This window comes from Cyrtonyx montezumae, unplaced genomic scaffold, assembly GCF_038088225.1.
Source record: "Cyrtonyx montezumae isolate F1298 unplaced genomic scaffold, pur_monq_1.0 scaffold_7, whole genome shotgun sequence".
Classification (NCBI taxonomy): Eukaryota; Metazoa; Chordata; class Aves; order Galliformes; family Odontophoridae; genus Cyrtonyx; species Cyrtonyx montezumae.
In genome coordinates, this window is record NW_027072078.1 from 16,681,369 (window position 1) to 16,697,717 (window position 16,349).

At 38.7% G+C, this 16,349-nt stretch overlaps 1 protein-coding gene across 1 annotated transcript in view; it reads left to right on the forward strand.

Annotated features, from left to right (window-relative positions):
- PARD3B (par-3 family cell polarity regulator beta) overlaps positions 1-16,349 on the forward strand; it is a 359,707-nt gene that overhangs the window by 269,700 nt on the left and 73,658 nt on the right. Inside the window, exon 20 of the mRNA XM_065750387.1 lies at positions 15,928-16,224. Coding sequence (XP_065606459.1) covers positions 15,928-16,224 — 297 coding nt within the window. The remainder of the gene's footprint in view (positions 1-15,927; positions 16,225-16,349) is intronic.

The window sequence follows — 16,349 nt, forward strand, 5'->3', positions numbered from 1 at the left end:
GTGAGACATCGGTGGTAGGTGGACAGTTGGACTGGATGATCTTGGAGGTCTTTTTCAACTTTTCTATGAACTGAATAAAATCAGTGAATGGGAACATTATGCGTTTTAAACATAATTCAGGCTTTCTGCTTTGTTGTTAACTATTCAACTAGTGATGATAAGGCAGTAGACAAGTTTTATAGCTCTATCTCAAGATTTAGTAATTCTATAATGTAATTCAAATCCAAGATTTTAATGCACATATTGGCAAAGAAAACCTTGCAGCACATCCACATCATAGATCTTTCTGGTTCTATGACTTCACTAACTGCAGTTCTGCATACTTGGTCTCATCATTAGAAAACCAGCCTTTGCTGAATTTTACTCAAAAACTGGTCTATTTTCAAATAAGTTGTATGTTAAAACTGTAAGAAACATAGTAGCAGAACTAATGGGCTACAGAAATGTTGGTAGAAAAGCACCTTGTTTTGTCCCCTGGTTCCTGAAAACAAATCCTGTATTTAAAATACAAATTGCTTTTCTAACAATTAACCTTTCTAGAGTTCATTTAAACACAAACCTGATTTTACCTTTTCTAGATTAGATAAGTAATCTTTGTTCAGATATTCAATCTAATCACTACAGTTTTAAAGTTAGTTTGCTTAAGCTTCAGTTTTCTTAAATGCTGACTATCTAAATATTTCAGAATCTGTCATACTAAGATGTACTTAAGATTTTTCATCTGCCAATTTTTTTTTAAGGCTGAGCTGTCCATTTTTGGACAATAGTGGAAGTGGTCAGAGTAATTGATTTCTGGGCTGGGTGTGACAGGATTAATGATCAAGTGCGTTTCAGCATCTTAGCAGCTGTGGAGCTTGCATGGTTTTGGAGGTTGGTTTTACATTCACTATATGCTTGGCACATCTCCAGAAAACAGAATACTGTTCCAAGATCTCAGCTGAGAAATATTTTTCAGAAGGAAGTACTATTTTCAGTTTATAGGAGTAGGTCATCTCAGAGTTTTACAAAGGTTTTTTTTGTTTGGTACTGCATAGGTAACAATAATATCTCACAGAATTCCAGGGACAAGTGTGACATAATTTTCTATTTTCTTGGATGCAGCTTTGTTCCAGACACTTTGACAAGATTTACAGACATGCAGAAATGTCAGATTTGATCGCTACATGATTATGGATTGGCTGTGTGATACAAACCCAGTGACTCTGTCTCTGACAGGAAACATCAGATCTCATGTGGGTGACCTGCAGAAACTTAAGTCCATCATGTTCAGAGTAGGCTGGAGTTGTCTACTGTGCTTGCACATGTGCAGTACAATTCTTTTGCCATGCAACAAGTCTGACACATCCAGAATGTGTTAGAGCTAGTAGGCGTATGCAGACAGAGCATACAGCACTTATTCTCTAGTGCAGATGCTTCCCAAAAGGATTGGACTTGCTGCACAGTGGTCCACAGCATAGATTTGCTTGACAACTTCGTATGGGACACTGAGTTTCAGATTTGAACCTTAGAAAGTTAAAGTAAATTGAATATTTCTCCAGCCTAGCAATGCTTATTTTTTCCCTCATTTTCTGATTTTCACTGCTCAGCACAGGTCTCTGTACTGCTGTGTAGCTGCACTTCTCTGCACAGCTTTGTGTCCTCTGCTAAAACACTGACATCATTATCATCATTATTTTTTACTGCTTGTATTCCCTAGCAGTCCCAAGCAAGATGAAGATCTCATTGTGCTCCTTGCTGTTAGAGAAGCTTGAGCCTGACCCTGTGAACATACAGTTGAAGTAGCAGAGACAAAATCTGGCAGGAAAAAAAATGTGTCCCGGGGGTGGGAATCTGATGTGCAGGCAGTGCAGCTGCTTGTCCAGGTTCCTAAAAAGTCCCTGTCAGGCCAGGAATTTGTTCCAGACCTCAGCCCCAGGCCTTTCATTGCAAAGGCAGGACTTCATTATATGACTGCTACTTCTGCAGGCTTCAAGTGGTTAAAGGGAATTTAGGATGTTAGGCATTCCTTGTTTAGTAATAGCTTTATCTGTGTCCAATTGAATATGAAGTCAGCACCTCCTCTGAATTTCACAGTTTTCTCCTTCTCTCCCCACCTTCCTCAGCTTTTCCCTGTGCCACAGCAATGCAGTAACACTGAAACTTTACCAGAGAAAGTCAAAACTTCATGGCACAGAGAGTTTAGGTGGACTGACTTGATGTGTGATGCAGTTCTTTGAGGTTGCAGTTTGTCCTCCCTCACACAGGTCAAGTGGTTCCTTGGACTGAGGCCCTACTTTAAATGAACTTATTATTTTGTTCATGCTTCAAAGAGTTTGGCTGTAGTAAAACATGTACTCCAAAGGTCTAGAATCTGCCCATAAAAGGAAAAAGCAAATGCTATGTCTGCGGTTTATTTTGATCAAGCTGACTCAAATCTGTATTTTTAGTGTGTACTGTATAAATTACTCAGAATCTATCATTTTAACAACAAGATGTTCTCCACATTATTAAACACTGGAAGAGATCCCCTTTTTTCTTTCCTCCCAAACAAGATTTGGGGTTGCCTATAAGTTTTATAAAGTCTAAAATCATTGTAAAACAAGCTAGAAAAATGTATTAGGCAATTGAGTTTTATACATAATAATTTGTTTGCCTTTCAAATGCAAATAAACTGACTATAAATTGAAATAAAAGTATTTTTTTCCCTGTTTGGGATTATTTTACTGGAACAGTCCTGCTGAGACTGAAGTCTCTCTTCCAGCAGAGTTGAACATTTCCTTCACATTAGAATAAAATTTCACAAAATAAGACACCTTACTGAACGTGGGGTGATTTTAATACGAGTGTATGAGTTGGTGAATACGGAGGCACCCTGTGTAAAAAAATTATACTCCTCATTTGTTCATTGGTGTACCGGTTTTGTTAGTCGGTCTTGGTTTTGTACTCCATTACTGGAATTAATTGAGGAACTTTTTTAATAGTGTTGAGTTGTATGGAATGTTAGAGATACAGAATGAACATCTGGCCCTTGCTTTCTGAATGTCTGAACTGAATGCTTAAGTTACAGAGAATTTCAAGTTTGGGTAAAATCAAATGGTTTCAGTTTTTGCATTAAAGACTGAGTTTCCTTTACTTTTCAGAAACCTTCCAGAAATTGAAGAGAGCTTTTCTTGCCTTATCAGCTCTGGGGATTGTTGCCTGTTCCCATCGTTAAAAAAATCAATACATATGTTTTTGATATTTGGCAAACAGATTTAATTTTGCAGCTGTGAGATCCCTGTATGAAGGGAATGCATCTTACGGAAATAAAAACATTTAGAGACCATTCCTATATGAGAGAATACTTGTGAACGAAGCTCATTCCATCTCTTTCTGTTAGCTCATTATATTTAATTACAAACAATTTGTATATTACTGGAAATGAAAATGAAAACGAAAACAAGAATAGTTGCAGGCATGGTAGTGTGGTACAGAAGCCAAATTGTTTTGAGTCAGAAGTTGAAACTCAGAACAACAGAAGTATGATTTTTAAATGCATGGTACGTCTCAGGGTGCACTTGTAATACGTTCAAATTGTTACCACTCCCACGTATTTTTTGTGCCTGTTAATAGTCTTGCAAGGTCTGGAAATATTATTAGGGCTGTTTATCATGATGATTTCTGTTAAAATGTTGGTAATTGCTCTTCTCACCATTCAGCTCTGTACTAAACCATGTGTTTTTATGGTTCCTGAGCTTCTGGACCCTTTTTTATAAAGGGTTAATCCAACAAGGCGTATCTGTCCATTGAGAATGCCTGACTTTGCAGCACTGCTAGGTCCTGTGGTTTAGGCAAAATAAAGCGTTGGATGTGATCCCAGTTTTAATACTCCCAATTTATTATAACCATTGAACCCTGATCAGATCACGGATTGGATTGGATCCCAGTTTTTTAAATGTCCCAATTTATTGCTGGCTTGCAACCCTGATAAGAATACATATTTGATTAAAGCTTCAGTTTTCAAAAATTCCAGTTAATTACTTTTAGATTCTTATTAGATCATAGCTGTGTAGTATGGTATGTTGAAGTTATGAAAAAGTTAGTGGATGATGTTGCACAGGTCAAGGTCGTAGTTTCATTTTGTGCTGACAGTATGAAGTTATCAGATTTCTGTTTATTACTGTGGCAACACTTGCACCGGACAGGAGGACAGATTAATCCCAACCTCATTGATTCTGAATGATTCTCATTTTAGATCTGCTGCTGCTCTGCATACCAGAATGTGTAATAAAAACCTACAACTGAACGCTGAGAGGCTGATGCAAGGTTATGAATAGCTGAGGTAGATGACTCTCACCTGCCTCTGACAGGTTGCAATGTGGCATTTAGAACCAAATAGAGATTTGAGGTTTCTTTCCTTGGCTAATCTACTACTGGAAAACATTTGTCTGAAAACATTAGCCTGAGTGTTGATCCCAGACTGTCCTATATCAAGAACATTAAGAAGTGAGGACTGCAAAATGGCACATGAAATCAGTCCTTTTCTTCAACTGCCGCAATACTATTCCAGGTATTGGAAACTGCTGGAAATAGCACTTCCGATGTCAAAGCTGTGCCCTCTGAGTAACACCCAAAGTCTCATCCTAATGCCCTCAGCTTGCTCTTCACTGGGGCACTGCTTTTACTTTGCTTCAGAGACCATGTCCCACCAGCTGTGCCCACCTAATGCAAGGCTCAGAGCTGCCCAGCAGTAGCAGCCTGCCTTGCTTCTGCATACTCATACCAGTGTGGTGCTTTTCTGTATGGATGGGGTGTGATGGCTTGATGCTTTTAAACATGATCCTAGGAAACGGAGATACGGCTATTTGAAATACCATAAATGCAGTGAAACTGGCCTGTGTATTATCCTGCCAGGGTAATGGAGGGGTTTTTGGTAGGGAGACCGCTCTGGCCTAGGGATATCTGTGATGCAGTACAGAATGTAGGTCAGCTCATTGCCTACCCCAAAATCAGTAAGGGCTTAAGAATGACTTGGAAGTTGCATTTCATGCCTTGCTTTCTATTTGTGATTTATTACAGTCTATCATAAGTCTTTGGTAAGCACTTTGAAGTAATGCCACAGCACAGAATTCCTGTTCTCAGTCTCCCTTAATATCAAGAAAAAAATGAGATTACAACCAGCAGGGATGGAGAGGCAAACAAAATCAGTTTGGATGTGTAATTCTCTACAGCAAACAAACCAAAATTACTGAAAATCTTGAAGATTTCTCTGCTTGGTCTAAGCTGAGTTTTGCTTTCTAGTACAAGGCTGTCAATTAGAAACAACCTGTGAAGCCAAGACTGCCAGGCAGGGAATATTCCTCTTCTTGAACAGAGATTCTTGAACAGAGATTCTGTTCAGTGGATTCCAGGTTTGGTGTTGTAAGTACAGAACAAAGAAATGTAGCTGGAATGTGCTGTTTTGTGCAGCTAGGTTTCCTCTTTCTACCACTAAATTTTAATTCAAAAGAAAACAGGTTGTGCAAACTCATGAGTTCTTGTTGAAGGTGGAGGCCTCGGGACTCAGAAGGTGCTGGTCATCCCTCTGGGTCTGTTTTCAGCTATGTTACTGCATGTGACTGTGGATGCTGGGTTTTCATGGTATATCAAATCAACATTTTGTCACCCATGGGCATTACAGTGTCTTACTGTTATAGTGGTATTTTTCTTAACACTAGTGTTAACAGTTCTCAAGGCTTTTGACTGATACCTACTGCAGCAGTTGCTGGGCCTGAGCTAGTCAAGGTAAATGGATAAATTCACAGACTGATGTCTCACACTCCATATCCCCATGGTTTTTCTGAGACTATAATGCTCATTGCTTACCTGGGGAATGTCTCTGAAATAATTTTCGTGATGTCTTGGTCATGGAGGTAACTGTGGCTTTGAGTACAATTGGTATTGTTTCCTTCCCTGGCTTTGCTTATATTGCTTATATTTTGGTCATTGGAAACAAAGTAAAGTCTTGCTTTCTAGTAAAAATCTGCATTTTTTATTCTGTTTTCATGATTATTTGTTCTAGTAAAAAAGATAATATCATTAAAATGGACAGGAAGCAAACAGAATGGAAACATGATTCAAGGGAATCTCTTAAAAAGAAAACAAATTACTGTAAGATAAATCCATCTGTATTACTCTTGGTTATTATCATGGTTAAAACATAGAAAGTATTCCACATCTGTCTTCCTAACCTCATTCTCTCCTATATTTTAAGTACATTATGTTGTTACAGTATTAAAATTTAATCAATTAATTTAAAAATCCATTTTTTTCCCCAAAGGTAGTAAGGGAATGTAATCCCTTGAGATGCATTTCTTACACCCCTTCAGCATGTTGAAACTTAATGTAGCCTCATATGCATTTCTGCTTGGCTTTTGATTACTGGGGAAAAAAGAACATGACACAGATTTAAAGCCAGCTGGCTTAGGTGTCAGTAGTGGTGTGTGGCTTAGTGATTTGTGTGGTTCAAGCTGAACTCTCAGCCAGCCCCTGCGTCATCACATTCTCCTTATGAGTTAATTTTATGCACTAGATTTAAGTGCATCAGGACATACTGCAATCCCATGTCCCAAGTTATTCAAGGGCCACAAATTAGCATTGATCCCATAGAGTGGTAGGCTATATACAGGTGACTCAATTCAGAACAGAAGGTAGTATGTAGGTTCTGGGGTTGGAAAACATGAATCTGCATTAAAATTCATATTATGTGAGAGACATTTTATTGGAACCCAGTGTTGCACAATGACTAGTGTTTGACAAGCAGAGTACTTGCATAGCAAAGACCCCAAAGTCCTTCCTTGGGTATGATGTACACAATGACTGGTCTGTTTTTTTTTACTGAAAAGTACAAATTGCACCAGCCTGAGAATTCCATTAAATCAGTGTAGAGAACTAGATCTGCAACTTAATTATGGTCTGCAAAGTTTCTGCAGATGTAAGTCCATCTTAAAAGAGGAGCATGACCTTTTTGAAGCCATCAGGACATCCTGTTAAGAAACTGAACAACCTGGTCTGTGCAGTCAGCCTTGCTTTCAGCAGGAGGTTGAGCAGGGAGACCTTCAGAGGGTTCCCTCTACCCTTTTTTTTTAATGACACTTCAGAAAATAGCACAGAATAGTTACAAGTAGAGAAAATTACATAATCAAATAAAATACAGTATTTAATATACACGAGGTAGTTATCTGGTTTTATTAATCATTTCACCAAATATGGAACTAATGTGGACAAAAGTGAGCTTCTGAAACTTCCTCAGATTTAACAGCAACGGTAAAGTCCTGCTCTCATTGAAGTTCATGGGCAGAAATGCACTGATCTCATTAGAGCCAAGACTTTCTTTAGGGGGCAGGATCCTGTGTGTGTTGGTAATCATGTCCTGTCACCACTGAGATAAATGGAAGAACATTAAGATAGGTATCTACTCTCTCCAAAGGTCACACTTGGTCATCAGTAAGATCCTGATTTTGTAATATGAAAGGGCTACATTTCTTCTTCAGTATTTCATAAACTACATATTTATCTCCCTCATAGTTGTTTTGTTTGTTTGTTTACAACCCTCCAGGGGCAGCTTCCTTGGTCAATTCAGCATTACATGGGAGGTGTAGGATAGTTCTGAACAGGCAATGTTTTAACTCAGGTGGTTTGATCAGTGGACAAGGTAATGCATGTTGCAAAGTCTGTCTGTTCTTCCTGAGTTGGTCTCTTACTCCTTTGAATTTAGGAGATTTTTTTTTTCATTTCTGAGACTGTTTCTGTCCTTATGTGCAATTACTAATACTAATTATGAAGGAGAGGTTGTTAAATCCAGCATAGTAGAATAAGATAGAAGGAAGAAACGCTTGCTTAGCTTAAGAGGATGGTGTTTTTGACAAATTCGCTGCCAGCAGAATGCCCTGAAAGATAATACTAAGTTAGATATTGTTTGAGTCTTGGTAAGTTCAGCATCAGATGTCCTCAATTTACTGGCAAGAGGTGGATTTTTATTTTATTTGGTTTTATTTAGCTGTAAGACTTGCCTGCCTCTAAAATTTTCCTGGTCTATGATTAAAAAATACAAATGAGTCTTTTCCCGATAAAAGATGCAGGTTTGAATCAGACTGCTAATGTCATTATAGACCATGTCCGTCTGAAAAAAGATTATGAAATTAAAAACAATTAAAAGTACTGTACTGAAATTACTTCCTCAGATATTCATGTAAAATATATCCATTCCTATCGGTGATTATGGTTTATGAATATCTGAAGGCAGGATGAATTCAGTCCACTATTATGTAAATGAATGAAAATACAGTATTTTAGTTACCAAAATATATTTTGCTAGCAGCTAGAAAGAAATTAATATATTAAACTCAATGGAAATCCAAGTGACCTCCTGCAGAAATAGGTTGCTTTCCTCTAGACAACCCGTTACTCAATATATGTATGAATTAGGTAAATGAGAGACAAAAGCAGAAATGTTATGTAAAATCACAGTTGCAGTATTAAGATACTAAATCAGATGTAAATTGAGTAATCATTGCTGTGTGTAGATCTCAAGGGGTAGTCACATGAACAAGGAAAAAAGAAGTAGAGCAGCTTTTATTCTGCTGTTCACAAGGAACAACCAAATGAGTGGAAAAAATGTTTAATATCTCAGTGATTTTAAAACGGTTAAAGACCAGGTCCTTTTTAAGAGTTTAGGTACACCTTGTACGGTTTGTATGCATGCTCCTTACCTGCTTCTCTTTTTGTGAACAGAATAGAAACTGTCCAAAAAGACCTATGGCTCCCGCCATGTTTCTGTTGCATGTTTTATCTGTAGTTGTTATTCTTCCTTCCCTCTGAGGAGTATCATTCATTGACTTAGCCAGCAACTTGCTTATTCATGTATGTATTTCCTCTTCCCCAAAGTCTTTTCCTTTGAATCTGCCAAGAAAGGTTACAGTATGCCTCTAAAGTATTAAATGAGGTTTCTAAACCACTCAGTATTTTGCTTGTGAAATATGCTGTTTGGTCAGCAAGTATATTTTCTGTCCCTTTGTGGTGTCTGAGTACTTAGGTTGGCACCTTGGGGCACAAACCATGTCATTCCTTGTGTTCTGCTCAGGACTAAGCACATAGTCAGTGCATGGTTTATTTAAAAAAAAAAAAAAGAAAGAAAAGTTATATCACCTTTATGCTTTCTGTGAGAAGTCAGAAGAAAATAGAGTATTGCTGCCTTCTTGGGTTCCTTGAACAAGCTTATAGCTGTCTAGACTCTGAGCACTCTGCCCTCAAACATAAGGGCAACCTTTCTGCGGCAGCGTAGCTTTTTTTTTACAGGGGCTTACGGACAGCATTGGGTTTGCATGCTGCCAGTTGTGCTAATCAATTTTTTACTTGAGATATAAACAGAAAATAGTTCATTTCTAGCTACAGGGGGTGGGGACAACCCTTCATCTGTTAAATAGAAATCACTTAGGTATTTCATGCTTCTATTAAACCATGGATAAAGCTGAAGCTGTAACAGTTTAGCAGAAAGTACTGGAAAAGCTGCAGCTACTTTAGTAAATAACGATCAAAAAAAGAACTGAAAGATCACTACTGAGACTGTATGAGGAATCTGGAAATGACAAATGTACCTAGTCCTAAAGGGACTCTGTCCTATTACTTGTTTCCTGAAAGCATGTTCACAGTAGGACTCATACCACCAGTCCTGAAGATCATGGCTGGAGCAAGTTTCAGATGACACCTGCCTTTTTTTCCCCAACCAAAGGTGTTCTGATGTGAACTGCCACCTTGCAGCAGTCTGGGTAAAAGCCCATGGTGTCTCCTGGGCCAGGCTTCCCACTCTCACATTCTTATACTGTGGTCAGATGCAGGGCACCTTGGTGCCAGTGAGTAGCTTTCCATGTCTCTGCAGGGTGCCTGATCTTTGCTTTGCAGCCCATCTCCAAGGTGATAGCTTGTTAGGAGGGAACCAGCTGCAAAGCTCCATCTGAGCTAGGGCTGGTCCTCCAGAGCTGCAGGCTGGGTTGCACCCCGTCTCCTTGGTTGTTCCTAACTGAGGGCAGTCTTTGGTTTCCATAGTTTTTATGACCCTGGCCTTCTTTGGGCTGCTGTGCTAGTCACACTAAGTCCTGCAATTTAATTTTCCTGAATGCTTTTTCCACATTGGTTTTAGAAACTTCCTGGTGGGCCAAGAGATGAGGAATATCTACCATAACTTTCCCTAGTCCTGTCATTCCATTTTTGAAAGCATTCCTGGATGTTCTCCTTAAGCGCACACACATATATATCATTATATATTTAATTAAATCAATTATTTAAATTAAATTATTAAATATTAAATTATATGCAATTATATATAATATTATATAATTATAATTATATATATAATTTAATGTTTGTTTGTTTGTTTTGTATTTATTTGTTTTGTATGTATGTTTTCTTGAGGTGGTCTCTGTCCCTTACAGCAGCTGCTTCCCTCTGTGTGATCTGCTGGCTTCTAAGCCAGCTTTTGCCTCTCAGTATCTGTCACTGATTTCAAGCTAGAGCACTTTACCTTGTGTTTGTCACAGGCAGCGAATACATATGTGGTCATTGACAGTAGCTCAGCAGAAACACAATAACTTGTTAAGCCACAGTAACTCAATGGTGTGTCTGAGCTCTGAGCACAGCTGGAAGGAGCTGCTTTCTGCTTGGGCTCTTAACCCTTTTATAGCTGTTGCACTCTGGGCGTGTGTGTACTTTCATGTGATAACACATGAGAAATCTGTGCATGTGGTCTCTGTGGGTATGTCAGATAGGAAGATTCAAAGTAAATGCGAGCATTTTCTTGATTTCTAGTTCTGGGAGTGTGCTACCAAATGTTATGTGAATGCTTTCAGAATACCATGTCCCACTTTCAGGAGCACATGAGGCTTATAGAATCCTCTCTTGGTTTGAATCCTAAAAGTAGGATGCAGTGTATTCTGAAAGCAAAGCCTATCATTTTATTGAGGTTGTATGGTTTATCACATTATAGTTTTTTGCTGAAATGATTTGTTTTAGAGAAAGTGATAGTGGGTGTCAAAAGCAACAACAACAAAAAAAAAGATAGGATGTGTGTTGAATGCTGTTGAGGAAAAGGTGGGTCACAGGAAATAAAGGGGCACTGCTTGATGCAGCACTTCTGTTGCTTATTCTCTGGCTGCTTGTGCGAAGGTTATGTTTTACAGAAACATAGCTAAGGGAAGTTGATGTAGTTGTCATACCATGATTTAACTGGAGAGCACGGTGTTCAGGTGGCGGAAGAGAGCAAGCAGGATTGATATGGGATACCCAAAAGGAAATACATTTAACTTCCCTTCATTCTGAGAGGCACATTTTCCCATTCCCTCATCAGGAAGTTTGTAGAAACTTCATGCTACACTAAATTGCTCAGATGGTGACCTGTGCCTCTCCTCATCTCTAGTTTCACTGCCAGTATCGTGGTGCTGAGTGACATTTTATCTTTTGTCACAAATTTGAACCAGTTATTTTACCAGACTCATCCTGTGCTTCAGGTCTTGGACTATCTTATGGTTGTTGTTCTTAGTAACTGCAAGCTGATTGCTATGATAATTGTGTTGACTTAGAAGAATTTTCTTTGGTTTTGTGCAGGGAAGTAAAGATAATGCTTTTTCAGATAGGAAGAAAGGTGCAATGTGAAAGATATAGAGTGGGATACAGCAGAAGCCTGCTTAACAGGACTGGCAGAGTTTCATGGGAGTGATAGAAGGAACAATACATTAATATTTTTTTATATCTCAGTGAAGGATTCCTTTGAATCTACTGGGATGTGCTGTAGAAAAGGTTGCATTAAGACTGGGCAATAATCATGATGCTGAAATGCAGTCAAACCATTCAAAACTTTAGAAAATGTGAAGCAACTTCCAAGGTGGGAAACAAAAGAGAAGGCCTGGAAAGCCAGGGAAATAGAGGGAAGGAAAGAAAAAATCCATTGTCTAGCAGTTTATTTCTGTGTGTTTGAGAATTTGGATTGAAATGAAAAAAGAGATCATGGTGCAAACTTTATGGATTTGTGCAGAAGAGTAAAAAAAAAAAACACAAAATATTAATGCAATTGTAATAGTCATGTTGAGAAGGTGAAACATTGATCATGAAAAATGTCACATAACCTGGTATTGACTGGTCAGTGTAATATTGAATGGAAATAGTTGTTCCTGAGCAGGTTCAGCTTACAATAGTGGAAGCGATTGGAGGTTGCATTCACAAGAAGTTGAAGAAGATAGGCTTATTCACAGGAACAATAGAAAATTGAGATGACCTAATTCCAGCTTTTCTTGTGCAGGATAGACCAGTATTGATAGCAGGACAAATTGCTCTTGCTGTCAGACACGAAAGCAATACTCACTTGGTGTTTCCATGCTGCACTACTCTTTTGCTTTCAAATAAGTCTTAAACACCTAGGGGATAGGTGATGTTTTTGTCCAAGGAATGTTATGTTTTCTCATTTTCTGAGAAGCTGTTGTGACTTTTTGTGAATGTGTGCCATGCCTGTGTGAAAAGACCATTCCTTGACATACAGTGTCATCTTTTTCTTCACTGTCATCTTATACGGGTCTGTAATAATTTCCTGCTGTTGTGAACTTGTACCTCAGCTGATATATTCTTGCACTGAAGTCTGTTAGTCTTTTTGATTACTAATAGAAACTGAAGCTCTCCAGTTTTCCATATTTTTAAGAACATTATGGTAATCTTTCACAAACTTTCTCTGAAAGACAGAAACAGTCTCAAAGTGCTTTATGAATTCTAGTAGACAAAGAGCAGGATAACGAGAAGCAAGGGCTGCTACCAAACAGATAGAACTGTTCAGTGCAGGAGCTAACAGTTATTTGTGCAAACTTCTTAAACAAAGATGGATAGATTTTTACATTTCTAATGTAATCCCATGTGGGACATGTAAAATATTAATCTTTCTGCAAGGGGGTTTCTCTTGAAGTCTGTTTATGTATAAAAGATGGAAATCAGCAGTGTAGACCTCCCTCTTTGCTTCATTGATGTCTAAGGCTGTATTTGCAGTGGAAATCCACCCCTGTTGCTGTAGCACAAATGAGTGCTTTCAGGTGATGAACTACCTGGAACAAATCAGTTTTGCCCAAATGGACAAAATGGACAACTTCGCCCCAAATTCCTTTATGTGAATGGTGTGTTTTTTCACATATGGACATGGGCAGGCTAGCTCCCTCCACGATCTCTGCTGTAAAATCTCTTTTATCTTTATTCACAAACCCTTGGAGGATAAAAGCTTTTGCATGCTTTCAGCTGCTTTTTAATTATTGCTGATTTGCTTGCAATAGTTTGTGGCTTAAACAGGGAGGAATGCTGACCACTACTTTTTAGCTCCTGTTTTCATATACGGCTTCACCATCTTGATTTTTCTCCCCCTAATATTGCCCATTTTTTTTCATGAATAAAAATATGACCTTTACCAAGGAATACACCAGAGTCACCATTAGTTTTGCAAGGAGTAAGTTGCATGTCCCATCATTCCGTGAATGCTGTTAAGCTCTAACCATCTCAAGAAGCCATCATCCAGCAGAGCCAGAGCAATTGGCAGTAAAATGAAAGAAGTGCCTTACTAACTGAATTTTCACACACTGACACAGACTGTGCCCTCTGAAGGATTCTACTGGTAAATCTCCCTTGTGAATAGAGCAAGAATTGAGCAGCATCAAAGGCACATTTTGAAGCCTGCAATGGCTGCAAGATACTGACTCACCTGTGTGAGGCTGCACTCGCTGCTAGTGCCTGACCCGGGCCAACATTTGAATGCAAAGCAAGGAGTGTGTGTGGCATGAAAACTTGAAGCCACGGAGGAATAGGGCGAGTGGTATGGAAGAAGCAGACTTTGCAGAGAAGAGAAACTCCGGGAAGAAAAAAGGAGAAATTCTGAGGAATTATAGGTAGCCTAACTATAAAACCTTGGGATGTGTTAAGGATATAAAAGGATTATAGCTTATTTCTTCTTATTTAATGTCTAAGAATTATTGTAGTAGATTGCATTCAGGCCTTGTGATTATCTTTAATGAAACTTTAAGAAAAATTAAAGTATGAACTCGTTGGGCAGAGATTGAGAGTTTTAAGAAAAGTAGGAAAGTTGTGTTATGAAGATGCTGTTCTCTCTCCTAGTCTTTCTAAGAGAATACTGAGAGAAGAGAAAGGTGATCTGATCCAGTGAGGAAAGGTAGGGTGGACAGTGGGCACCCCTTCTGCCAAGGGTATCATTTGTGGGCTCATCCCACTGTGAAGTGTGACTACATCTTAGGTATTAAGATCTTATCCTTTTATTTACCATCCTCGCTGGGTATATCCTTGTACAAATACGGGAACAGCATAACTAAAAGCCTGTACAATGCACAGCAATGTGCTGAGACGTATGTGTAGAAAAGCAAGTTGTTTTTATTAGAATTATTTGTGAACCTATTTAGGTATAAATTATTTGAAAAGTAATTACCATTTATTTTGATGGTACAATTCTAATGAAACAAAATAAATGGTATGAATCTCATTGCTCACTTAACTGCTTTCTCTCAGACTGGATCATCAGCACTAAGCTCCTGATGTGTTTCTCTCTTTCTTCAAGGGGCCATCTTCCTCAGGCCTGTTCAAGATTCTCCACAAAATCTTCACTTTTCACTATACTTTATTGAGGCAATCAAGTCTGCTTATGCCCTTCATACTTACTCTTCTGTAGCACAAATTATACTGTTCCTTCTGCAGTGCTGCAGTACTTCAGATAGAGTCACAGAATTATTTGAGTTGGAAGGGACCTTTATAGGTCATCCAGTCCAACTTGCCTGCAACTAACAGGGACATCTACAGCTTGACCAGGTGCTTGAAACCCTTTCCAGCCTGACTTTGAATGTTTTCAGGAGTAAGACATCCACCACCTCTCTGGGCAACCTGTGCCAGTGTTTACAGTCAGCAGTAACTGCTGGCTTCTTCTGTCAGTCACTGCATCTCTGTAGTCTTCTGTTCATTTTTCTCCCATAGTTCATTATTTTCTGTAAATGCTACTTATTACATACTGTGATCATCATTCTCCTTGATCCATCTCATGGCATTTAATTATGCCGTGTTGTAGAGTATCTGAGCAGTTAGCAGAAGTTGCATGCTATAGTCTTTTTTTTTCCTCCAGAATTAATGTTGAATCGTTGAATATGAGCTGAGTTTGAGGTTTACCTGAATATGTTTTACTATTCCAAAGAGATTACACAATGGTTCTGTTTAGCAGCAGCATTTTGTAATACCACTTAAGGCTTTGTCACAGTGGAGTACTGCCAGTAATAGTCTTTAATTCACTTATATGTACCAATTCATCTCTGTCAGTTTTCTATTAATTTCTTTACTGTTTTACTTTTTGCCTATCCCCCATATAATGAGGCATGATTTCCCCATCTATGTATCCAAAATAAAATTTAAAAATTGAATCTTCAGCAAATTAACTGTGGCCCTTTGATTTGAGGCAGCTGTCCCATCTCTCCATTTATGCTTACATTTAATTCACTTTTTGCAAGTTTATTTATAAGAATCTGGGTGAGTCAACTGACCAAGAGGGAGCAATAATTTTATTGGCTACTTTAGATTAAAAGTATCAGGATTGGGTTAGGTATATTAACTGCAAAAGTGGAGAGCAGGTGTAGAAGTAAAACTGTACATCTGCACGTATATACACATACACCTCTGAAAAGCCACCATATTCAGCGCTATTTTTTTTTTCATCAGGATGATGACTGCCTTGATTACAAAGGTGATTTCCAGAGATCAATTGCCATGTGAACAATTCTGTTTCATTAGGTACCAGTTTCACAGTGTATGGAAAGATCTAAACAATTCGGATTAGAGTTGGTGTTCCATGTTTACATGATGTCTGTGGCTGATGTCGAAGCAGATCCAGTTGCATATTTGTTTTTCGTTTTTCATTATTAGGATTGGAGCAAAGCATCAGGAGTTACGGCAAAAGCAACTGAGAAGCCTGCTTGATTATTCTGCTGGTCCTGGAGGACCTGACATAGATGATGATGAGGTAGATCCGAATTATGCCAGAGTGAACCACTTCCGAGAGGCTTATCCATCCGCGAGCATTTACAGACCATCGTCACCAGCAGTCACAGAAACCTTCGTATATCCACGAGATTCTCCTTCAACACCAATGGAGAGGGAGCACTTGGAGGGATTGTACGCAAAAATAAACAAGCAGCACTACCCACAGGTTCCTGGTGACAGGTAATATTGCCACTTGGCATTAAAAACAATGATAGCTTATCAGTGGGCTGGACAGGGAGGCTGTTCAGGTGCCCCGAGCATCGATATTTATTGGCTAGAAAGGCACGGATTTGCTCTTAACCAAA